Source organism: Ambystoma mexicanum, chromosome 12 (assembly GCF_040938575.1).
Source record: "Ambystoma mexicanum isolate Mex_15411 chromosome 12, UKY_AmexF1_1, whole genome shotgun sequence".
In the NCBI taxonomy this organism is placed as follows: domain Eukaryota; kingdom Metazoa; phylum Chordata; class Amphibia; order Caudata; family Ambystomatidae; genus Ambystoma; species Ambystoma mexicanum.
This window is the reverse complement of record NC_090936.1, coordinates 1,249,039,142-1,249,065,883: the sequence shown is the minus strand read 5'-3', so window position 1 is coordinate 1,249,065,883 and position 26,742 is coordinate 1,249,039,142. Positions and strand designations below refer to the sequence as shown.

General features: G+C 47.8%; 1 protein-coding gene across 1 annotated transcript in view; it reads right to left on the bottom strand.

Annotated features, from left to right (window-relative positions):
- The window catches only part of NUP37 (nucleoporin 37), a 389,676-nt gene that overhangs the window by 319,266 nt on the left and 43,668 nt on the right, over positions 1-26,742 (bottom strand). The window contains exons 2-3 of the mRNA XM_069629932.1: positions 19,635-19,821; positions 9,070-9,194 (exon numbers count right to left, since the gene is read on the bottom strand). Of these exons, the coding sequence (XP_069486033.1) occupies positions 9,070-9,194; positions 19,635-19,790 (281 nt within the window). The 5' untranslated portion in view covers positions 19,791-19,821. The remainder of the gene's footprint in view (positions 1-9,069; positions 9,195-19,634; positions 19,822-26,742) is intronic.

The following is a 26,742-nucleotide window of genomic DNA, read 5'->3' as shown; positions in this document are numbered from 1 at the left end:
GCATGGATATTAGATTATGCGGCATACACCAGGCCCTTATTACAAGCATTAAAGGTGGCCCAACAGGAGAACAGGAAGATGGAATGGACAGAAGAGATGAGTTCCTCCTTCCAAACACTAAAAGAGTTGATTTCAAGCGCCTCAGTACTCGCAAACCCTGATTATGGACGCGAGTTTTACCTATTCTCACACTGCAAGGAAACACTGATGACAGCAGTCCTGACACAAAAAACATCTTTGGGACACAAGCCATTGGCTTACTATAGTGGCACTTTAGATGCTGTGATGCAGGGCCATTTCGCGTGCGAGCAATCACTCGCTGCAGCCGCGTTCGCGATTGAGAAAAGTGCCACAATAGTAATGGGTTGCCCTGTGACATTGTTTGTGGAACATTCATTATTTGCAATACTCGAGAGATCAAAAAGCACACTGACCACACAGCGGGCGACCGCCTACGAGGTTATACTGTCCAGTGCCAACATCCATATAGTGAGATGCAAGACAGTGAACCCCGCCACATTCATTACAGAAGCGTGCACGCTCGAAGACATGCAGAACCACGATTGCGCAACCTACACAGGAGGAAGCGGGGAGGAGACAGTGGTGTGTGAGAACGCTCTAAGCGAAGGGGAAGTGTACTTTGTGGATGGGTCCGCATCAATTGACGCGGACACGGGAGAAAAACACGTTGGCATGGCAGTGGTGAGGTTAGAAGACGGTGAGTATGAAACACTGGTACAATATCGTCTCCCATCACATTACTCCGCGCAGGCAGCAGAACTGATTGCACTCATAGAAGCACTACATGCAGCAAAGGGTTGTGCAGTAACAATATACACAGACTCAGCTTACATGACAACGACAGTACATGGAGGCCTAGCAAGATGGGGGCGGAGGGGCTTTAGGAGGGCAGATGGAACACCTGTCCAGCATGCAGAATTGTTAAAAGAGTTAATTGAGGCCCTGCAAAACCCCACTGCAGTAGCAATAGTAAAGTGCCAAGCACATACGTCCAACACAGATGTTGTGTCTTTAGGGAACGCGGCAGCGGACGCGGCCGCCAAGGAGGCTTCCTATTTTCACAAAAATGACACAGGTGAGTACATGCTTAAGGACAAAACAAACGAAGAGCCCCCAGAGGGATATAATATCATGCCCATACAACAAATAATAGCATTACAGGAAGGAGCCAGTGCAGAGGAAAAACTATTGTGGACAAAGCGAGGGTGCAGCAAGTCAGGAACAGACCTGCTGTGGAGGCAAAATAACTCGGGGAAGGTGGTAATGCCAATTCAGCTACTAGAGATTGCATTTCAACAGCTACACTTCCCTGCACATAACACCAAACAACACATCGCAGCAGAAATACAGGAAGAATGGTTCGTGCCCTGTCTTCAGGAGCATGTGTCTCGATTGGCAATGGAATGTACAACATGCCAAATATACAATTCAGGGATGACATTACGCACTCTCCGGGGAACAATCCCTAAACCCATTGGCCCATTCAAGGAACTACACATAGATTACGCAGACATGGGGGAAAGGTGTCATGGTGCACGGTACATGATTGTGGTCGTGTGCCCATTTTCAAGGTGGGTGGAAGCAGGACCCTGCGCGCGACCCGATGCCAAGAGCGCCGCCAAGTTCCTAGTAAGGGAAGTATTCCCGCGCTGGGGAATTTGTGACGTGATCCGCTCAGACAATGGCACTCATTTTGTGAATGAGCTTTTTAAGGAAGTGACTACATTGCTGGGAATAAAACATAAATTATGCTCAATTTATCATCCTCAAAGTAATGGCGTAGTGGAAAAGATGAACGGACTGTTGAAGGGCAGGTTATCAAAACTATGCTTCTCATTAAAAAAGAATTGGATTTACTGCCTACCGCTTGCGCTATTTGAGTTGCGAAACCAGCCAAGCAAAGACCACCATTTGTCCCCGCACGAGATCGTGACTGGGAGACGGATGAACACAGCACATTCACCACTGCGCGAACACTCAGACGCTCACAGAAGCGCCGCGATATTGGGAGATGAGTTCACAGACTATTTAAAGAAACTGACAAGGGCAGCGCGCGTGATAGCAAAGCAATTGTCCCCACCCTTCACTAGAGAAGAGGGAAATGTAACAGGCGCTGTCACGGAGCCAGAGCAACAACTACAGCTAACGCCAGGCGACTGGATATATGTCAGAAGTTTTGTGCGTCGGTGGAATGCACCACGATTCCATGGCCCATATGAAGTAATATTTTGCACGCCTACGGCGGTAAAGGTCAAAGGGTTGAGGTACTGGGTGCACTTGACCGATGTACGGAAGGCATATAGCAACGTACAAGAGGAGGTAGATGGGGAGGCACAGACAACAGCAAACGCTGCAACTGAGCAGAATGACTGAATATGAACTTGCGTGTATGTGCTGGTACTGAATTTGAAGAAATGCACAACTGATAAAGATGCAAAAAAAAAAAAAAAAAAAGGGGAAAATTTTGTTTTAACTTTAATCTTGTTGAGTATGAATATATCATATACATATATTAAATGGAATGCCAAACTATGAGCGTGTATACACCCTTGTCTGTGAATACCCCTCCCCGCATCCCCACCCGCTTCCATTCCCCGTCACATGTATATTGGCACTGATGGTGCCAACAAAAATGTTTACATGTATGCACTCAATGCACTTTTATATCTTAAAACAGGAGCTTCCATGGCATCTAACGGGCGGCCTGCAACGGATAAATTTACTAGAATTAGAGAATGGTTAACTGTGAAATGTATATATTCGTATGAATGTGGACTATCTACGTGCATTATATTGTTTTTTACATTATTATTTGGTCTGGTTACATACTGGTTCATAGCGTTCATCTCTATCGAGATGAACGAGGGGGGAGGGAGCAACACAACTATTGGGACCAATACAACTGGAAGTGTCAACACAACTACAAGGGAAGGTGATTTTTTGATATGGGATGGAACTAAACTTGTGTGGGGCTACTATACTACGTCACCCAATGTTGTCATCTCACACGATGGAGGGCCAAAAAGTGAAAGATAAAACAACACACTGTCCCCACCTGAGATGTCTAATTACAATGCTCACAGTTTAAACGACCGAAATCCCTCTGCCATATCATGGTTGTATAATACCCCCACCAGCCAACCTGCCCCCACGACCATAGAGAATCAAAGAATGAGAGAAACACATGAAATATTATATGATGACTGGGTGAAGGGGGGCGGGAATGAGAAAGGGGGGTCTAGTTTGTCTCGTGCCCAGGGAATCGGGAAGAATATAAGGAATAAGAACAATAGACGGAAGAGGGAAGCAGGGAGGAGGAAGTATGATGAGTACTATGGGCTAGGCCTAGATAAGATGGAAGACCCACGACACCCCCACCAAACAAATAAGTGGTATGCAGATATGAGTGCCACAGGTAAACAAACAACAAACGAGAGCTGTTATGTTTGCTCCCTCATCCCTCACGCATCAGGTACACCCAAAGTACTGTTACCCAAAGAGTTGCCGATTATAGATGCCCAATGTCTCCTTCATCTCACGTTGTGCAGAATTAAGAATACTTTCCAGGCACATGAAGTGACTTTTCAAATGCTGCAGAACGAGAAAACGTGCTACCCAAAACCGACAGGGGTTGTATGTCTGAAAGAACCATTTTTTGCAATCGAAGGGACACTTTTTTCTGATAACAAGTGGAAGAATGAAGAAGTAATGTGTAAAGCTGAAGCACTGAGGGGTGTGGCACCGGAGAAATTGCAATGGATAAAAGAAACATGCACACCCGTATGGAGAGAACACATTTCAAAACTAACCTGGGTTACGCCCATCGAAAAGCCTTTCAAGCTGCAGAATGAAATAGACTATGAACTATGTTTCGAAGGGGAGGGGAGAACGTCCATGGGGACGAACAAGAAGTGCAACAAAACCCTCACTATCCCAGACCTAAGAAAAGGGACTGCGGCCCTTATGGACACGTATTGGGTATGTGGAAACCAGGCATACCTACACCTCCCCCCGTCGTGGAGTGGCAGCTGCTCAATGGCCACTCTGCACTCAGCTCTAATGGTGATACCAGAAAGCCACATCGATGGAAGCAAAAGGACACAGGAACGCACACAACAGAGTGTGGGCCAACCAACTGCAGAACCACGAATGTATGTCCTGTCTTCTGGAAGCAAGGAAGAGGTGCTGACCCGCAACAGACGAGCATCAAACTATATATCGAAGGCATCATCAGAACTATTGGCCCAGATCCCAGACAAATATCGATTATTCAGCTCAGCAGAAACATTCTTTGCCTCGCTCGTATCAAGTGTCCAAGCAAGGGCTAACGCAAAATGGCTCCAGATAACACGCTGGGAATTAATTCAGCTGGTGAACGACACTGAAGAAGGTTTTAACATAATAAAGGTCGAACTAAGAGCCTTGCGACTGATGACCATGCAAAACAGGTATGTCCTGGACCTGTTGACGGCGATGGACGGCGGTGTTTGCCGAAAAATAGGAAGTGCCTGCTGCACTTTCGTACCTTCTGAAGACGCAGAAAACGGCTCCCTGTCCCATGTGATCGAAGCAGTCCACAACCTAGGAGAAAAAATGAAGATGGAAGGCGGAGCAGAAGATAGTACATGGTTCGATAACCTCTTCTCCTGGGTCCCCTCATGGCTTGGAACAACGATGAAATTTTTGATGCCAGCTGTGGTGTTCCTCCTATTGATTTTCTGCCTATGCCAGGTGGGTCTTCGAGTCTGTGCTAACGCAGTACCAAATGGTGCAATGATGATGGTGACAATGGGCAACTCACACGGTACAATAAAAACGGTGCAAGAAGCACAAGTACAAACAGGGGTAGACAACACACCAAGGTACCAACTGGTGCCCATGTACCATGACAAGGATATTGTAGATAAGCTTTGGCACACCACCATCAAAGAGCCCCGCATACTAGAATGGTACGAGGAAGTGTGGGTAGATTTGGAAGGAGATGGTGGGTGCATATATCTTACGTGTACTCCAGATGAATACGCCAGGAGAGGTGAGAGTTTAAGGGGGGTGTGCAGAGCATGGATGCCTATCAAAGGAACTCCTGCATGGGATGAGGCGGTGATGGACGAAGCAGAGTGTAGGAGGATAGAGGAGTTAAAGAATTCGTTACTTTAGTAACGAAAGGGGGGAAATGTAGGGGAGGACTGGTCCAGGAGACCCCTCTCGCCTGCGTTTCTTCCCCAGGTGAGGGCTATGGCCCATTGGGCGTTCCCTCATGCCACCCGGGCCCAGGTGGTGGAGGGCTCACCCACTGGAGACATTGCCCGCATGTATCGAATGGCCACATGTATTGATTACAACACAAATTTAGTTAGGCCCAAAAACCATTCTCTGCCCGGTAAAGATGGTGTGAGCTCAGCGCACTGTAGCGCGGCCCCCACCCTTGGAGAACATCCCTGTTGCCGCAGCACCCTGGCAGATCCGCTGCGAGCACGTTCCCACGAACAAGACGGACATGAGCTAGCGAAATACGCTAACATTGTAACAGTTCACCTCCCGCAGTGTACCATCACTATCAGCATGACCCAGCCAGCAGGCCTGAACAGTGAAATGAACAGCAAAATGGTCCTCTGATGGCAGACAGTCTTTACATATATATGTATATATGAATGTCAAGTCCTCTTGCATTATTTCTTTCTTCCACAAAATATACACGCCTGTAGAATGTATTAAAATGAGAGAGTATGCTCCCATGATATAAGCTATAGCGAGCCCGCACCATTACAGGTGGATGCTAATGACAAAGGGACGCTGCAGGGATCTGTTCGTTGCGTGTATCACTGGGCAGCCTACCTCACATGGTTTCGCGCCATAACTAAAACTAATGCTGCTAGAGTACGCGAGAAAGCGGATGCAACTATACTATGAACTCATGTCAAGAATGCGCAAGAGTGCACTTATCATGTGTGAATGTCTGAGCCCCTCATATGCTACCACCGTCACGTACAGGGGCGGATCGTTTTCTATGTACTCCACTGATCTAACCACTACCTCATTTACTGCAAATGTATATGCATGTAACTAAAACACTGTAGCTGCTAGAATATAATGTACAAACATGGTGCTCGGACTGGGTATAATGGAAACGCACCCAGCCAAGGTTAAATGCATGTTTTGAAGTGATTTTAAATAAGTATTATAGAAAGTATTCAAATGTTTGCGATGTCTTTACCTATATTTGGCAACACACGAGGGAGATACCTTTGTGAAAGCGTACAAGGTCTCGATGTATCCCCCTCCCTCCCTCAGAAGGCTGCCAAGACATGAGAACAGAGCCCCGCTCTGCGCTATCACGCCTCCCCCGACCTGACTGGAGCCGCTTCAAAGACTTGTAACCCCACTGCAGCACCCAAGGCCGCGGCCAGCCACCTGCATCATTTACAGCATAGCAGTAAACCTTAGTTTAAACTCAAGCGTCCCCTTGTAAACCCCACAACCCACCGGACTGTCTCAGACTTATGGCCCTGTGCAACCAGGACACCCAACACTTTGACGACACACAGCGAAACATCTATAACCACTTCTAACAAGACAGAAAGACCTGTACCACCCGCCCCAGTCCCCGAAGCTTAGCCCCTCGACCTACGGTCCCGGTCAACAGATCACAAGTAACCAGGCCTCGATATATTATCTCCAGACCCCTCACAAGGTGCATTCCTCCTGTGTTGCCTTAACCTATTGAAAGATTTACTAAAAGAGAATAGAACTGTAAATGACTGAATGACTGCGAGGTGCATGGCAGAGGGCAAGTAAGTCAGGAAAGGCATTCATCTCTGCCACAGGCCGCCTCAGCACACCAACACCGCCCGGATGAACTCAAGCCGACCTGCCAGGCCCAGCCCAACCCACGAGGGTGACCAGTGACGTCCTCCAGCCAAGACCAACCACACCGCAGCAGCACCTATAGTTAATCGTCGCCACCCAATCCCAATGAACTTGTGCCCCCTATAGTATGTAGGTTTTGATGACGTTTTTTGTAAATATATACGCCTGTCTTTGCTATTGTCAGACAGAGCGCTCTCGGAGTTTGCAGAGTCCTTTGCATGCCCAATTCTGATTGATAAACTCCCATTTACGCTCACCCGCACTCTGTCCTGGCCTTATTCCCATTTTGGGAGAGTCCTTCATTGTCTCTCATTGCGGGGAGGATCGTGCTGTTTGGGGACGCTTGCTTTCAGCGGTAACCCTGCCGGTGCTACCAGTGGGTTGCCGCCGGATTCGTAATATTTTACCGGCGCCTTACTTCCCGCTGTGCCCGGCAGGGTCAGACCTGTCGGGCACAGCGGCCGCGGCAGGCAGACTCAGAGTTTGCCGATCCGGAAACAAAGGGGCCAGTGAGCTTACCAGCACCCTTGTTTACCGGACCGGCAAACTCATAATGAGGCCCTATGAGTTAGTTAAAATGGCATCAATAGCCAGATTTGGGGGAAGAATCCTTCCTAGTACCTTAAGAGGTTTATCACCCTCAAAAGGACTGTTGGTACCCCTTGGGCTACCCGATTATATGAATGTTTGAAGAATTTAGGTGGTTGGATTAGGGGTTACAGAGTGAACTCCTTTGTAGGAATGAGAAATCTTTTTTTTACTTGAGACTATGTTTGATGCCTGCTCTCCTGAGCTGAGACAGCACTTGGCTGACTAAGGAAATTGATCTTAAGAAACTAGCACAGGCTGCTGACTCATAGGTAGCCTACAGGGCAACTCATAAGGAGGAGGAGGGAAAACAGTACAAAAATGAGAAGACTTTTATAATTCCAACCACCCAGAAGAGGGCTACAAACAAAATAAGGGTAGATCCCATGGTAAACCTGGTAGGTCTAGTGAACCCTCTGGTGTCCAACCAGAGTGAGGGCAACAGAAACCCCCATTCCTAAGAGCACTTGGTAACTTTTTTCTCTGTGGGTCTGTAGATCATGTGAAAGGGGATCCCAGATGCAAGGGTAAACCTTCAGGGGTCCCCACTGCCTCCTTAGCCTTCATCCCTGAGGGAGAAGTACAAATGGCAAGTGCACTCTCACCTACTGGCTGAAGAACCCCTTGGAGTTCAAGCCAGTGTACCTTTAATGTCCCTAGGTATGTGTGAACAGCAGAATGTGGATGTTTACAACACCATTCCAGGTAACACCAAAGTGTATTATAAGGACAGTGTTCTTGTAGATGGTCAGGAGACTCCTGCCGTGAGAGACACTGGGGCCAGCAGAACAGTGGTTGATGAAAGATTTTTTTAAACCGAGGATGTAGCTAAGGCACCCAAAGTTCCCACTAAACTTGCTGGAGGCCCGGTCCAAATGGTTCCTAACCTGCCAGCTTTCACTCAATGCAATAAGATCGCGGTTAGGGTCCCGGTCAGTGTACAAAATGAGATGCCTGGTAGAGTCCTGTTGGAGAATAATTTAAAAACTCTTGCCCAGTAAAACTAAACAGGAGCAAACCAGATTGGCTAGCGAGTCAACCTTAAAACACCACTCTGAGCCTATGGGACCCTCTATAGAGGACATCATTGCAGGTCCTTGCGTTAGTGGGGCAACCTCTAAGGCAACTCTAAAACTAGAATAGTAGGGAAATGGGAGCCCAAACTCTGCTCCATCATTTCAATTCCAATTAGAAAGTCTTTGACCCACACTACTTCTGAGGAAGAGGTGGAGAGACAAGTTGGAGACCTATCTGGGCCTTTGAGGACTAGAAACCCTCAAAGCGGGTGGAAATCCAGGCAACCCAAGTCTATGGTTAACCACCTTGAGAATGTTGGATCTGCTACAGAAGACTCCAGTGTAAATCCTACTGTTAGGAGGGAAACCTCTAACCAACGTAAAATTAGATCTAAGAGGAAGTGGAATCATGTACAATGCTTGGCCCCAACCCCTCCAACGAAGATACCAGAAACTCAACCAGCTCCTGTGAGAGGGGGTGAGGAATCATAGAAATGAACAGGATGTAAGGGTGAAAAGAAAGGACGCACTTGCGCCATGTCTTGCATACGCGCCTCCCTCACAGTGTGGGCAATACCTGATCAGTGGAGGTAACGCATCCAGTCTGGATTCTGGACTCCAGGCGATGGCGTCCACACTGATGCCATGCTGAAATGTTCGGAGTGTCTTATAAACAAATGTTTCCACGGTCACATCCTCCTCCTAAAAAAAGAAAACACCAGGTCACTGATATAGTATGTGAACCAGAAGGTCAAATATGAACACATATCTAGAACACACTCAGCCTTTCATCTCTCGGGGCCCATATATAGTGGATATGTGAACAGAGGGACAGATATTAATAACTAAACAAGAGACACTCGACCTTTCCTTGCACGTTCCAGCGGGGCAAACCTCAGTGCATACATGAACCAGACGGTCAGATATTAATACCTATCCAAGACACTCAGCCTTTCGTCACTCAGTGCAAAGCGACCAGCTCTAGGAGCGAAAACAAGCAACAAGCATCACAAACCCAGAAGAAATCCCTGCTCAGCATCCAGAGGTCACAGAGAAACATTTCCAACCTTACCATTTAGGTCATTTAGGTCACTGGTAAGACCACCAACTAAGGTGGGGCAGTAGACCCACCCCAAGAGAGAACCTGAATGTCTCTTACTGTAGAAAAAAAGGTGATGCAGACTAGAGGTCCTGTTGGAGTGAGGTGAAAAAGCACCTTTCTTAGATTCCACATAGATCCCTCTATTAGTTCCCCAAGTACTTTAAAAAGCCATAACATGATAAAATAACGGGTGCATGTATAAAAGCAGTGCAATGATATGATATATGATATGATATGATATAAGGCATTTGTAACGCGCCTATACACAAGTGTTTCAAGGCGCGACGAGGCAGGGGGGAAACAAGGGGAGACAGACAACGATCCTACTAGGCCAGGTGTCATTCAGATCGCGCAGGAGCAAGGGTAGAGGGGAAGGGAAAAGTGCATGGGGGAAAGGGAGAGGGGAAAGTGCAATACAGGGTTATTAGCATACAGCATACAGGATAAATAACAAGGGCCAGCTGGTGGCAAGTGCGAGGTAAGTGCAGACAAGTGCTGGGAAGGGGGGCTGTATGGATACAGACACAGTCCCGTAGTGCAGGGGTTGCCGTGGAGGCAGTGCAGGGGAGAGTGGCTGGGCCGAGAACGGTGAATGGCCCAGTTGCAGATTCAGTGCAGTTTCAGTAGTATTAGCAGGGGAGAGGGGGAGAGAAAGTTTTGAGGTGCTTACGGAACCGAAGGTGGTTCCCCTCAAGTTTCAGGGAGGCAGGAAGGCTGTTCCAGAGGGAGGCCCCTGCAGTGGAAAGAGATCTGCCCCCAACTCGTTGTTTGGAGAAGCGGCTGACCCTGAGGGAGTTGGAGGCGGATGAGCGAAGAGCTCGAGAAGGAAGATGTTTAGGAAGAGAGTTGAAGGTATTTTGGCCCAAGGCCCCAGACAGCCTTGTGGACAATGCAGAGGGTTTTGAACTTGATCCTCGCAGTCACTGGGAGCCAGTGTAGTGATTTCAGTCCTGGAGAGATACGGTCCCTGGGCTTGAGGCCAAGGACAAGTCTTGCAGTCCTGTTCTGGATGAGTTGCAAAGGGCGGAGAGTAGAGGCGGGCAGATTTAGATAGAGGCTGTTACAGTAGTCCAGCTTAGAGAGAACCAGGGCTCTAGAGACAGTGAGCTTCTGGGGGAAGGAGAGGAAAGGAAGGATACCTCTGAGGAGGTGTAGCTGGTAGTGTGACTTCTTAGATACGTCGGATATGTGAGGAGAAAAGGAGAGTGTGGAGTCGAAGATGACCCCAATGTTTTTTGCCTGGCAGGTAGGAGCAGGAAGAGGGCCCAGAGAGGCCGGCCAGAGAGCAGCAGGGAAGGAGGGAGTGGGAGTGCCGATGAATAGAATCTCAGTCTTACTGGCATTAAGGCAGAGGTCGTTGGCGGCACACCATTCCTGGATAGCAGAAAGACAGTCCGAGATGAGGGAAGGAGAAGAGGAGGCCGAGGGTAGCCTGAAAATGAGCTGGGTATCATCCGCATAGCACTGAAAGTAGGGGCAGAGAGCGGCGATGTGGTGGGCGAGAAGTGCCAGATACTGGTTGAACAGCCAGGGAGAGAGGTTATATCCCTGGAGGACACCACAGGTAGAGAAGAAGATGTCAGAGAGGAAAGACCCCAGTTGGACCTGGGAGGGTCGATTTGAGAGGAAAGAGGTCAGCCACGCCAGAGCCTGACCAGTGATACCGAGGTTATCACAGAGACGGGTGAGCAGGATGGTATGGTTGACAGTATCAAAGGCAGAAGAGAGATCAAGCAAAATGAGAGCACATGGAATGTTAGAGTCAAGGTTCGAGAGCAGGTCCTCACGGATGTTCAGGAGAGCAGTTTCCATTCTTCTGGCAGCTCTGAAGACAGACTGATGGTCGTGAAGACTACCAACACATTCAGCATGGAGATTAAGCTGGGAGATGGCCAGTTTCTCCAGGAGCTTGCCCAGGAAGGGAGTGATAGAGATTGGGCGATAGTTAGCTGGGCAGGAAGGGTCGGAAGAGGGTTTCTTAAGAAGGGGGTGCACAAGGGAGTGCTTGAGAGGGGATGGGAAGACTCCAGAGGCGAAGGAGTGATTGCAGAAGTCAGCAAGGGCAGGAGCCAAGGAGTCAATGTGGTCCTTGATAGTTTTGGAGGAACAGGGGTGGACCTGTTTTGACGAGACTTTCATAGATCGGACTTATCTTGAAACCTCGTCAGCAGAAAAAAGGGGAAAGGAAGAGAAGGAGAGAGGAGGGGTGGCTGCAGAAGAGCCAGAGGAAGGGCAGGGAATAGAGGGGGGGAGGTTATAGGAGGAGAGTGAGGACAGGATGTCCTGAGTTTTTGAAATGAAGTGAGAGGCCAGTGCCGTGCAGAGGGCCTGGGAGGGGACAGGAGAGGTAGAGACTGCAGCAGGGTTGTCCAGCTCCTTGCAGATTTTAAAGAGTTCGGCCGAGTTGTTAGATGCCGCAGAGATGCGGGCTTGGATAAGGGCTCTCTTCTTGGTGAGAACGGAGAGCCGGTATTGCCTTTGGAGCAGGCGACAGGCCAGTTTGTCAGAGGATGAACATGAAGCACGCCATTTCCTCTCTGCCACCCTGCACTTGCGTTTAAAGGTGACGAGATCCGAGTCATACCAGGAGTTACATTTGGCTTTGGGCTTCAGGCAGATTCTCATGACAGGGGCAAGGATATCAAGAGTAGCAGATATAGCAGAGTGGAGAGTGGAGAGGGCTGTGTCAGGGTGGGAGTCAGCCAAAGAGGGAGGAGGGGGCAAGAAGGTGGCAGCGAAAGCCTCAACTGACACGCGCTTCATGGGTCGGATGACCGAGAAGGTGGGTGGCAATGATGAGGGTGGCTTTGCCTGTGGGGTAGGGAGGGTGAGGTGGGAGGAGAGGAGAAAGTGATCACTCCAGGAGAGAGGAGTGGAGAGAGGGACAGAGAGGGGAAGGTCAGAGGAGATCAGGGCATCAAGAGTGTGCCCTGCAGAATGAGTCGGCCCAGACGGGAGAATAGAGAGTGAGAGAGAGTCGCATAGGTCACAAAAGAGTCCAGAGGGGGGACAGGAGGCATCCAGGTGGATGTTGAAGTCTCCAAGAAAGAGGAGTTGAGTGGTTGAGGACAGGAGTGAGGAGGAGAGGTCCGCCCACTCGGAGAGGAAGGAGGAAATTTGACCAGGTGGCCGATAGATAGTAGCCACAGTAAGGGAATGGCTAGGAGAGAGAGAGAGAGTCGGCAGACAAGACATTCAAAAGAGGAGTAGGTCTGCGTGGGAGTAACAGTGGCATAAAAGGTCACACACTCCCATACCCTACTGTAGATCCACTACCTAGTGATGGGCACATTACATATAGAGACAAGGGGTTGGATTATAGTCATTACAGGACCCCATATGCCAAACAGAACAGTCACTCTGGCTCTAAAAAAGGCAAAAGTGCACCTCAGTCAATGAAGGGCCTAGAGGGACCCTCAAGCCAGATGCACCGGTGAGGACGACTCCGAAAAGGCAGGAGAACCCAGAAAAGCAGGTTCTGGCGGCTAAACTAACAAAGAGAGAGTGCCCAAGAGCAGAAGACATCAGAGGGGGTGCCCAGGACGGTCCTGAAGAGCAGATGAGGTGGGGTATTGGGGTCTCAACCGCTTTAAAGGCGATGGCAGCATCCACCACTGTGGCAGGATGCCCGCGGCAGTATAAAGGCGTGGAGACAGTCCCAGGGTGGAAATCCTGGCTCATGCAACATAGGAAGCCAGCAGTCGTCCCAGTACAAATCCAACCACCGTAAATGGTAAGAGGAGAGCTGAGCTGAGCACAGTGTCCAGCCAATATCACGAGATCTGGTCCACAAATGCAGCAGCAACCCAGAACGGCAGGAATACTCTAACAGGACCTCTATTCTGTGAAAATCCAAACAGAACTCAAAGAAGGCACATGGTCTCCACTAACTGCACCCACACGCAGTGGCAGGCCTAAGCCAGCCCACCAATCACTAGGCGGCTAAAAACAAAGGATTAGACAGATGGCCAATCTACATCTGGCAAACACCTCCACAGGATGCGAAATGTTCGGGCCAGGGTCATGGTATGCCACCAATAATACACCAGTTCAAACCACGATCGAGGGTTGCGACGGGTCAGAATCAGGTTTCAGACAAGGAGGCATGATCGTCAATTCTGTTACAATCAAGTAAACCTAATCGTTCCTTGAAGCTGGGCTTCCAAGCCCTACTCTAAACAGAAAGAAATATAAAGGGATGTTGTCGCGGTGCCAGCACTTAAAACAATATAAAGTCAGCTGTCTGGAAATCCTAATTTAACCTAGTTCCTCTTCCTATCTTCTAAAATGGAAAACACAAAACAACCGAGCAATGACTGTTGGCTTCGGACTCCGACCCCTTCTATTCTTCATCATCATCATCGTCGTCGCCGTTTCCTATGTTCACAGTTCCAGTCCATAGAGTCCTCGGAATGCTGAAATGCCCTTCCGAGCTCCAGTCAAGTATCTCTTGCTTGCTTTCCAAACTTAGTTCTCCCATTCTTTCTTCCTTTTGGGATAGTGTCTTTTTTCCGTGGTTCCTGTTAGAATGGATTTCTAGAATCTGGCCTGGTGGGCAGGAATGTAGGAGGCCTCCCTAGTTATAGTGAACAGTGGAACTCCGAGGTAAGCCAAACCCAATCAAGTTAAGCGTGGAGAGTGGTCAAGGCATAGTCTCAGGAAAAAGTGAGCTTGGTCAGGGGTCCATGATGAGTCCACATAGCGAAGAACACAAGAATTCAATTTAGACAGGCAAGTACAAAAATACTCTATAGGACCCAAAACACACTAGAAAAAGGAATCAAGCAGGTAGTAATATCACACAATACTCCAAATATCAAACATATATATATATATACACAGTCACCTTTAGGTTTTTAGGAGTGCATACATTAACTTAGTCAACTAAAAGAAAGTAAGTAGGGATGCACAAGAATTAAGCCCCAACGTTGTAATTCCAAATCCTATAAGGCTTCTTCTTGGGAGGGGACAGATGTAGGAAGAGTTCTTGTGGTGATGAAAAAAGTTCAACAAGATATACAACAAGTTACAAGTATGTAAAATATATCATTCTTATCTTTCAGATACAAGCCCTTAGATCTGACGATCAAAAGCGATGGAATGGAATAACCAAAGTGTATTCTAAGGAGAACAGAAGGAGGTGCATCACCCCCTGACTAGATGGGTAATCTGGGGGTCGCTTAAGGTAGATTTTCCTGCTGTTTATTCTGGTGCAGGGTGTCTATCGGTTGCGGGTCAGAGGATTTCTCCAGTCGGCTGTTGGTGCAGGATGCAACCGCTGGCGAAGAAGGCAAGCAGGATGGATCCCCGAGAATGCATCAAGACTGGTCAGCCTCTCCAGTCCAAGGGCTGAAGCACCGCTCGGGGCCTTCGCAGATCAGGTAGTCCAGCAGGGCTTCACCGGGCCAAACGCAGGAAGGGTTACCTTGCCTCTTCGGCAGTCATCCATAGATCTTCAGTCGACTGCTCGTCTACACACAATACTTGGCTCCAACAGTGATCTGAAGAAATGGCTGCAGGAGTCCTCTTCTTATCTTCAATCCTGGCTGGAAGCCAGTCCAAGCCCACCAATGGGAAGGATCTGCACCATTCACACAGCCAGAAGTAGTTCAATCGGGGACCACTGTGTCCTTCATTCATGCCTCACACAGAGACCTTCAGACACGCCCAGATATGGAGTGGGACCAGACCATCCCACACCCTGAACCCACAAACACCAGGCCAGCAGTAGCTCTTCCCCACATTTCTTCTCTTTTAACGGCCCCCATGTTTCAGACGATTTTGGTTCACCGGCTTCTCCACAACGGCCACTATCAGACAGTCCCTGATTTTTTCTTTAAAGCACCTAAAGCAGGGAACGGCAGTATGATTGAATTAAAATCTGCAAATTAGTCCGGCAAAAGACTGCCCTGTTGCCCATTTAATCTCCTTCACAGATAACACAGACTCAGTTGTCATCATGTTGGCAGATGGGGAGCAGGTGCAAGTGGATCTAGGTCACCTGGCCTAAGCCCCGCCCACCTGGTGCCTTCCTGTTTGCCGCTCTTTTTCTCCACTTAGCAAACCCCGCCCACCTGGTGCCTTCCTGTTTGCCGCTCTTTTTCACCACTTAGCAAGCCCCGCCCACCTGGTGCCTTCCTGTTTGCCGCTCATTTTCACCAATTAGCAAGCCCCGCCCACCTGGTGCCTTCCTGTTTGCCGCTCTTTTTCACCACTTAGCAAGTCCCGCCCACCTGGTGCCTTCCCGTTTGCTGCTCTTTTTCACCACTTAACAAGCCCCGCCCACCTGGTGCCTTCCTGTTTGCCGCTCTTTTTCACCACTTAGCAGGTCCCGCCCACCTGGTGCCTTCCTGTTTGCTGCTTTTTTTCACCACTTAGCAAGTTCCGCCCACCTGGTGTCTTCCTGTTTGCCGCTCTTTTTCACCACTTAGCAAGCACCACCCACCTTCTTAACCCTGCCTCTTCCTTCCTGCTCTTAACTATTAGATCATAGGCGTCTCTCGACCGGGCGTCCGAGGGCGAAGGGCAGGCGAAGAAAAGGGGAACTCCTCTTGGACCTGTTCAGACCAGGCGGACCCAGGGCCCGACCCTCTGCTCAGACAGCAGGTAGGCATGCACCAACATGTGTTACTCCCTCTGGTCCCCCTGTGATGTTCCCTTGTGCCCCCCATTCTCGCACACAGGTGTTGCCCGTTTTGCTTGATTCTTCTACCCTGCTCCCCCCTCACCCCACTCAAGCCTACTTCTGCAGGAGTCTGTCCTGATACATTCTGGTTTCACCATCACCGTCTTGTGGCCAATGCTGGATTTGACTTTTATGGACTTCATTCATTCATGGTGCGTCACCCTTTCTCAACTCTCATGCTGAACTTCTTTTGCATCTTGTACTCATGGTGGCCCTGAATCATGCTGTTCCCATCTTCATCTTGTATCCTGGCTTGCAACATTATGCGTTACTACTGACTTCTGCAATTGTATTCACTCTCCCCTCTTGCTTCTCCACTCTTTTGACTGCTAACTCTCTGTTCTCTCCTCCTTTCCCATCTCCCTTTTCCTATCTCCTCCCCTTACTTCCTTCTATGCACTTACTCTATCAGAATCGTCCCTGGACCTATTATGATAGCAACCTCGTCTGTCTCCTCCTCCCTCCCCTTACTTGTTTTTCCTCCCCACCCCCCCTCCCGCACTATCTGAAATGTCGTCAGGCCTACTATGATAGTCGCTTGCTTTGTTCCTCCCCTACCTTTCTGCACCCCTCTCCCTCACCTCTTGTTTTTTTTCCAGATCTACCAGAAATGTTGTCAGGCCTAGTACGGTAGTCGCTTGTCTCTTTCCATTTCCTTCCCACTCTCCCCCTCCCTTCCTTATCTATGTTTTAGCTCTTGCACTATCTGAAATGTCGCCAGGCCGAGTACGATAGTTAATTTCACATCCTTACTGTTCATGGCCTGTAAGAATGTAATTGTTTTTTCCCCTTGTTCCCTCCCTTGCCTTGAAGCGCTTTGAAACACATTGTGTAAAGGCGCTATACAAATAAACTATCATATCATATCATGACTGAAAAGACAGATGAGATGGCAGTCCTGGAAGGTAGACAATTACTTGAATTAACTGAAATTATCTTGGAAGGAAAGATCTTAGGGGCGGTAGAAGAACATTCGGGGATAGAATCAACGCAAGCTCCAGTTCCCTTGACTACTGTTGTAAAGGAAAACGACAATCTCAGCCGACAACATATTTTGGATATTAAGGAAATGCGCAGATAGGGGAAATGCTGGCCCAAATTCATAAAACATCAAAGTTTGCGAGGTTGCCTTAAGATAAACCTCAAACAGCCCCATTAAATATACAAGCTGGTTGGCAAACAAATACGGCAAGGCAGGAAGATTTATTGACACAGGATGTGTCAGCGGGGGGGAGGGGAGGTGATGGGATGGAGAGCAGCAAATTCAGGCCTTGCATTTATCGGCATCTCCCATGTTGTAAGCATATTCCTTGGACTCTTCTTCTAATCTATCAGTCGTTTGAGTAACCAACCCAGAGACGCTCCTTTGGACTAACGGCCTGTGAGGCGGGGTTGTCAGAGTACAGCGTTAAGTCGGCAGTGGCAGGCTAAGGAGGAGGTGTGGTCCGGTGGCGAGGGACTGGATAAATGGGAAACAGGTGGGGAGCCAGTTGAGAGGGGCCGGGACTAACGCGGCTGTGTTTTTTTCCCTCTGGTCGGATCACAAGAGAACGTGGTGTGTGCGTGATGGGAGGAGCCAGAGGAAGGACGGGAGCAGGGAGAAGAGGACCCAAACGCTGCAGGAGATGTGTACCTTTGGGAATATTAGGAACAGCAGGTGAGGGGCACCCAAATGGGGAGCAGAGAGCCAGCGTTGTGGTCACCTAGAAGGGGCCACTGGGGTACGGAGAACCAGGCTGTCAACGGCTATACAGAGTGCCGTAACTGAAAGCTGCAGGGTATTACCCTTATTCCTGTGGAACGGCGCCAACGAGGGATTGCCTTACTTCCCACAGAACGCTGCCAACAAGGGATTTTTCATACTTCCTGCAGAATGCCACCAACAAGGGATTTTCTTACTTCCCGCGGAATGCCGCCAAGAAGGGATTTTCTTACTTCCTGTGGAACTGTTAGGCAAAGTTTGTATGCAGTACCCTTTGGGACCACTACACACAACTAGGACTACAGGTGTAAGCAAAACCAACCTTTGGTATAAGTCTGTACCACACAGTTTCTGGTAGCGAGCTGAGCAGCCAGGCTTATCTCAAGCGGGAATGTGAGCTTGTAAGGATGTTACACAGAGGTCTACAATCACAAGTATTCAGATAGACACTTAAATTCAAGGTTTCTTGGTAAAACACAGTCAGTTAGAAAACATTCGCTAAAAGGAGGCAATCAATATCACACGTGAGGGCTGGAAATGGTTTTTGACACAACGGTGGACTTATTTCTTTGTACTATCCCGAGAGACTCCTCAGAATATTATCTCAAAGCAGGGAAACCCCTCTTAGTATTAGGGGCAGGGAGGTCTATCTCCAACTCACTTATTTAATACAAGTCTCTGCCAACAATCATGCCACCTGTGCGCCAGTCCCCTCCTTCCACACCCTTACAAAGGGTGTATTCAAATAAACACAACTATACCAACACACACACACACACACACACCTCCCCCCACTATCAAACTACAGGCGAGCGTGTTTATTCTCACGGCATCGTCTATCCACTCAACTCGCTCCACGCTACCTTTTGCACTGTCTCCTATGTGAAAAGAGAACATGATTTACAGGAAGAAAGTTGCAGTGTCTAATCGAAGAAAACCAAAGATTCACAGGTACACAAATGAGACCTGGCCTATTGCTGCCGCAACCATCGTAGGTGCTGGCCAGATAAGTGAACAAACACATAATGCCGCAGAGCAAACAAGGAGCTTGGAAATCTGGTGGACACTATGAAGTACAACCGCTGGGAATCTATTCATAAGCATTGGAATGTCAGTGTCATCCCCAGCTCATGTAGCAAGGGCATGGCCCGGACTTTCCCACCAGCGCACGGATTAGTGCACGGATTACTGCAAGGATGCAGGTCTTGCCAATAGAGCTGGTAAGATGACTCAGTCAAGCGTCTGCCACGTGAAAGTAGAGGCTTGAAACTGGTGGTCCTAATGCAACTTTCCATCCTTCTGAAGACCATAATCTGATTGGGGCATTAATTACTATTATTGCAGCCCAAGAGCAAGCAGTAATCCAGTGCAGAGTGCTATGTGAACAATAGGGTAATATGATTAGGTTTTACTATTTAGGGGTCAGAGAATAGTGCCTGGATATTTTAAGGATTGAGCAACATTTTCCAATCATTACTTTCGGGGGGTGACGAGGGGGGAGTGTTTGTTACTTTTGAACAGTCAATCAAGATGTGAAAGTATATGAAGCATAAGAGCAACACCACCTTTCTCCGCAGAAATGTAATTCCCCAAACTATGGTTATTTCCTTTGCAACAAATTCCATCACAAACAGATGGAGATGGTTAGCTCACCGGAAACCTGCAGACACCAATAACCACGTAATTGTTGCCTCCATATGCAATCAAGCTTCCGCCCTCTCCAGACTCGAAGGGATTGAACTCCACCACGTGCACGTAGTCCTCGGAGTCCACCGTGTAGGCGGCCGTCCTGGAGTTGTCCTGCTTCATCTTCTGCGCCACAGTTCCGCCCTAGGAGATGCTGATGGAAAAGGAAACGTCATGGATAGACACATGATATGCTTATCAACCCCATCCTTCAGCAATGGCGGCACACCCAGCATGCTGGGCCTGCTCATTATGCAGCACTTGGGGAAGCAGCCATGTATGCACCATTTAAATAGTAATGCCTTTCACCCATGTTTGGTCTGGCTTGAGAAAGCTTTACCTCCACCCCAGAGACCTTTGAGATACATCATAAAAGAACCCTTGGTGTCAATCCGCTGCGATGTAAAGTGGCTTTGTGATTGACTCATTTCAGGTTATTCTCCCTTGTCTCCATCTTCATCTATTGCGACTCAATCCTTATGGCAATGCTTTAAAAAGCCCCAAACATGTTATCATTGGAAATGAACGGATGGCCTGCAGGGACGAGCTGACACAACAGTGCCCATTTCTTTTTTTCCCCTGGGACATATGCCTGCTCCACCCCCCACAGCTCCCCAGCGTGCTATCATGAAGACATTCCAAGTGGTGTCAAGATGATGGCATCCTCCCACCAGGGGTCGCTATGAGGGCCCCGGGTGTCCTGTCACCTGCCCGTTATGCTCCCCTGGCAATGAATTGCTAATCGCCTAGATGTGTTTGCAGAAGTGAATGGCACGGGCTTGTTCCCGGAGACCTTCCGTCTCTGAAATCCTAGACCATCTGCCACAATAAGCGATTACATTTTTTGATGACAGCAACAACTGCATATTGTTTGTTTATTTTATTTATATAGCACACCAAACCCGGAGGTATCTGGGCACTTTACATGAGTTCCATACAGAGAAGACAGCAAAACAATTGGAAATATTTACAATAAATTACACATATTTGCAAATGTTACATACAGATATATACAAAGACGTCCGACTAGTGCATTGATTATACATCAAAGGATAGGAGCCAGGATTTTGTATTCTTCCTAAAGCTGTAGGAAGGTTCTGATCTTAGGTCAACAGGTAGTGAATTCCGTAGTTTAGAGGCCATCACTGGAAAACTACTTCCGCCTGCTTTTTGCAGTTTAAATCTAGGTACATTCAGGCAGTGCGAGTGTAGGGTTCTAGTGGGGCGTTCCTACGTTTGTTTGACAAATTTGTCGGCTAGATATTTAGGGGCAGAGTTAGCGAGATATTTTTGCGTGACAGTTAAAAGTTTTGAATTTAATTCTGTCTTTAACTGCAAGCCAGTTTGCACTACGTCTGATAGCAGAGATGTGCTGGGTTCTGGGAATGTTGAACACAGTTCTTAGAGCGTCATTCTGTAGAATTTGTAGTTTGTTCACATTATATTTACTAGAGCCTAGGTATACGGCATTACAGTAGTCTAATTTTGATAAAATTAGAGCTCTAGCTAGTGTAGCACAGCTGGCTGTCGAGAGGAAGGGTTTGCAGGCATCGATTAATTTACAGGCGTATGCTGTGGCTGATGCAGTGGCACTGACCTGCTTCTTTAAATTTACAGCTGAGTCGAGGTAGAAACCTAAGGCTTTCACCTCCTTGGAAACTTTGATATTGTTGTCGTCAATATTGCAGTGATTGCTTGGATTATTTATTCTTACTACTGAGCCAACGAGGAGAAGCTCAATCTTCTCGTCGTTCAGACAGAGGCCGTGGGTGGCCATCCATGATTGGATAATCAGATATATTTTGTTTAGTAGGGTTGAGTCAATTTCATAAACACCAGTGATGGGAATGAGAATCTGAGTGTCATCTGCATAATTAGTGTAGGTGACACCCAGACTATCAAGATCATCAAAAAGGGGCTTGGTGAATATATTGTACAATGTGGGCGAAACACATGACCCTTGTGGAACACAGGTGATGGGTATGGGTTCAGCTGAGGCGTTAGGTGAGAAGGCTCTTCTAGTGCGATTACCAGGAATGATTGAATCCAAGCAGTAGCTTCATCAGAAAAGGGTGCAGCTGAGGTCAGATGGTTGCATAGGACCTTGTGATTAACTAAGTCGAATGCGGCCGAGAGAGCCTATAGGAGGAGAAGAGGAAGCTTCCCTTTGCCCTTTAGGTTGTCCATTTGATGTTTTACATCTATGAAGGAAGATTCTGTTCCATAAGGTCTGAAACCAGATTGACGCAGATCAAGGATATTATTAGTTTCCAGGTAAGACTGAATATGGAGGTAGGCTGATCGATCTAAAAATTCAAGAAGGAAGGGGACAGTTGTTCTGGGCCTATAATTGGTTTGTATGTTAGGATACAGGTCGTTTGTTTTGTTAAAGCAGGAGAACCCACGTGTCTTTTAAGTTAGATGGGACGGAACATGAGTCCAATGAGGAGTTTATGAAGGTGGTGATAAATGGTGCGAGTTCTCTGGCTGCCTCTTTGATTATTGGTGCCGGGCAGGAGTCACCCTGGCATCTGGATGGTTTTAAAGAAGATATTATTTTCACTACTTCCTGGATAGAGACGGGGGGGAAAATGTGAACCGGTTACATGGTTTCGTCAGGATTGTGTATCATTTTGGTGAATGCAGGTCCTTGGATAGATTTAGTTTTTTGTTTTCTATTTTCTCTTGTAGAAGTGAAATTTTGTTAGCTAGCGCAGTTTGAATATTTGTACACCAAGTTCTCACAGAAATCAGGTTCTCCCAGTGTGGGATCAAAGAAGGTAGAAACACATAATCCCGGAATTGAACCAAGCGAATTCATCGGAACTGATTTATGCTTTTAGCACGCGCTTACCATTATGGCAACAATAAAGAATGTACACTGAGCTCTGCAGGTCACAGATAAAACAATTGAATAGATGCCAGGTTACGAGCAACATATAGTAGCATTTCATAAACAGGTGTTGAATTTGGCAGTCTCCAAGGAAACAAATGGAGGCCTCTCTCAACAATATATGCTAGCATTGTCCCACTTTCAAGTAGGTTCTGCCCAAACCAGATCATGATGTCCGTTACCCCTTTCATGCATTTTGTGCCCAAAGAAAGTCACATGGGTGGTCAACAATACATGCCATAATTGCCCTTGTAAAGCACATGTTCATGCATCAAGTGCCCAAAAGGCCTGTGAGCATATGCCCACACTGCCCCCTTTTATCTGCTAGTACCCAAATGAAATCATGCACTATATCTCATTATTTAATTTAGTTTAATGCGTTTCAGTATAAACTTTAAACATATATTACAGTTAAATAAAATATCACAAATACATTACTTATCAAGGCATAAATCAGTTTTGAAAAACTGATTAGGAGAGTTTGCTAATTAATTTATTCTTGATTAGCAAACAAACCTATATGATTAGCAATTTGTTTACTGATAATTATGAGGTTATTTGTACCCAAGACATAAAATGAGCAACAATACAGCAATGCAGCTGTTCTATCGCATTCAAGACTTGGCCTAAAAATGGTTGCAACCCAGTACCATCATCATTGGGCAGATTAAGAACAAAATCATGTTGGAACAATTCGTAGAAGCCCTGCCTAGTCCAATTCAATGGTGGGTCAGGCAACAACATCATCTAACATTGCCAGAGGCCATAGACGTGGCTACCGCATACCAAAAAGGCTGGGGCACCCAGAACTTCACAGTTCCACCTATAAGGCAAAATACCGAGCCCACCATCATGCGCAGCAGAAACTACAGGGCCACTTCCTCAGAGCCCTGATTGCGGATGGAAGCACGGCCATCAAGCTGAGCCATTCTACCTAAAGGTCAGCCACCCCAGTGTTTTGCGTGTGGAGAATGAGGCCCTATCGCAAGGTACTGCTCCTGGAAAATGAAGACAGAACCCATGGAGACATGGAGTATTCAAACGCAGGAATTCCGAAGACGACGTCTACCCTACGTAATAGAGGTCACCGTAGATGGACACCTGTGTCATGCATGCTGGACGCTACGCTCGTAGGACAGCGAGACCGTTCTACTCCAAATGGAGGCTATTCGATACGTTACCGGGAAAACGACGTTTACACTCTTCACGTCGCTAACTTCACGTGACTTTTGCTTCGTCACGTGAACTACGGTATTACGTATTTAAGCAGCGTAGAAACTTCACTCGCTGCTTCTGATCGTCTCTATTGGCGTTGTGTAGCTGAACCTCTGATCTACATCCTGGCATAATCCTACAGCTACTTTTGGGCCTTCGATAGCGTGTGTTCCGCCACACGCTGATTCCTGGAACTATCCCTTGCGTGATAACGTACACGCGTTCTCTGTCTTCAATTGCGGCTGGCCAAGGCTGCGTGAATCCGGCTCGCGTGTAAAATCCACACGCGCTCTTTGTCTTCACACGCGGCTGGCCAAGGCTGCGTGAATCCTGCTCGCGTGTAAAATCCACACGCGCTCTTCGTCTTCAAGTGCGGCTGGCCAAGGCTGCGCGAATCCTGCCTGCGTGTAAATCCACACGCGCACGTTGTCTTCACACGCGGCTGGCCCAGGCTGCGCGAATCCTGCCCGCGTGTAAAATCCACACGCGCTCTTCATCTTCAAGTGCGGCTGGCCAAGGCTGCGCGAATTCTGCCCGCGTGTAAATCCACACGCGTACGTTGTCTTCACACGCGGTTGGCCAAGGCTGCGTGAATCCTGCCCGCGTGTAGAATCCACACGCGCTCTTCGTCTTCAAGTGCGGCTGGCCAAGGCTGCGCGAATCCTGCCCGCGTGTAGAATCCACACGCGCTCTTCGTCTTCAAGTGCGGCTGGCCAAGGCTGCGCGAATCCTGCCCGCGTGTAAATCCACACGCGCACGTTGTCTTCACACGCGGCTGGCCCAGGCTGCGCGAATCCTGCCCGCGTGTAAATCCACACGCTCACGTTGTCTTCAAACGCTATTTTCTTCTAACTCCTGCATCTGTGGAATTAACAGAAGGATTGATCCCTAAAGTGGGAAGGAAGCCTTTCAAGGATCATTGGAAGTGACTTTGAACTGAACTTTGGACGCTATCCTGTGGTGAATTCAACCCGTATCTAGCGTGAGCCTCGTTCCGTTCGGGATAAGTCTCCCTTACTAATTTTCCCTTCCCTGTCGTTTGTTCTTCATTTCAAATCCATCAAGAGACTTCTGGATTGTTCTACCCAGAGATACAGGTCAGTGTGATCATTCCTGTCATTATCTAATTCATCATACTCAGATTGGAGCAGTTATTCATGACACTTTAATTTGTCCTAGGCTGGATTACTATACCTTACCCACGCCCTTTCCAGTGATCCATCGCTCTGCCTGTTTTATCAGCCAGAGGGTTGTATCATTTGGAAGGTCTTTGTTGACTTCACGACTATCAAGTCGGGTGAACAGGGATCCGGAAGACCCTACCTCCTGTATCCTTTTGAGTATTGTATCCTTTTCAGTTGATACTTTGGTACATTTCTGACAACCTGGCCCAGGCCATGATGGACAGCAGCAGCAGACAAAACCCCCATACAGCCACACCTGAGCAACCAGGAGAACGACAAGGTGGATAAAATAGCCGTGAAATGTGTGCATGGGGACATTAAACACTATCCATCACGGGACATCACCTTGGGCATAAAAGGGGAGGAGGTTCCCATAAGGGCAGCTGTCATTCCCACACTTCCAACTCCTGTTTTCACAGGTACAGACCTACCGGGGTTTGAAAAATTGTTACAAGAAGCACCCTTTGCAAAAACAGACAGGGTGCACCTACAAAGATACGCTTATCACAAACCCAGAAAAGAAGGATGTAGCCTGGAAAAAGGACTACAGGGACATCGGTCTAGTAGATTGGAGAGTTGGGGACCATTTGCCGTCCTTCCGTACAGAAATTGTGATGGATGACACCCTAAAGAGGGCCAGAGAACAAGCACAAGATCCATCCAATACAGCAAACACCACCCCTTATTTCAAGGAAAAGCAAGGATTACTATATTGAGTAACAAAGGGTCCGGATAACACTGAGAAGGAGCAGTTGTTGGGGGCTGCGCAACCTAAGGGGGCTATAACAGAGGTGCACTCACCCGCCTGTAGGGCAGCATCTCGCAGAAGACCAAACCGGGATGGAGCAGAAGAAATAAAGGAGTGCACAAGCTCTGAGCGACGGAAAAAACCAACCTGCCAATCAAGACCCTCCCGCTGACATCAATGGAACACCTCACAGAGGTCTTTAATGCATGCATGAGACTCCAGCACTTCCCGAGATCCTGGAAAGAAGCAAGGGTCATCATATTCCCAAAGGCAGCCAAACCACAGAGGGATCCTGTGAACTACTGTACCATCAACCTTCTCTCTCGATTATCAAAGCTCCTAGAGAAGGTCCTCCTTGCCCGCCTCAGCGACTCGCAAGCGAAAGAAACCTACTAGCAAAGGAACAGTTTGGATATCGAAAGGAGCAAGCATCGACCCATCAACTGCCGAGAGCGGTGGACACCATCCAACAAGTCCATGGCAATCGTCTTCCTGGATGACGCCAAACCATTCGACCAAGTCTGGCACAAGGGACTGTTGCACAAGATGATCAGCCTGGGATTTCCGAACTACCTGGTGAAGACGATTGCAAGCTACCTGTATACAAACAATAGCAGATAGCAACTATCCATTCAAGAATTCAATTCATTCAACCCATTCAAATCTTCCATGTAAACAGAAAAGCTGTACATTCAATAGAACTGTGTACAAAAAAACATTACAACATCAAGGAAATTGTAAATAAAACAACAACAAAGCCAAAAGAAAAATATTTAGAAAAAATGTATAATTTGAAATGTAGATAGAAGACTTGAATGGCTCAATATTGCCAATGCTGACTTCCTGCTACTCCAAAAGAAATCACTGACCGGTTTTGACATTGACAAAATAATTCAAGAACGTCTTCATCAGGGGAATTGATAAATCTTTTAAGGACAAATACACATTGTCAAATCGATAAACAGCAAAACTGCCAGAAGTTGTATCTAGACACACCCAGTCTTGAGTAAAAACAGAATCTGCACGCAGTCTAGG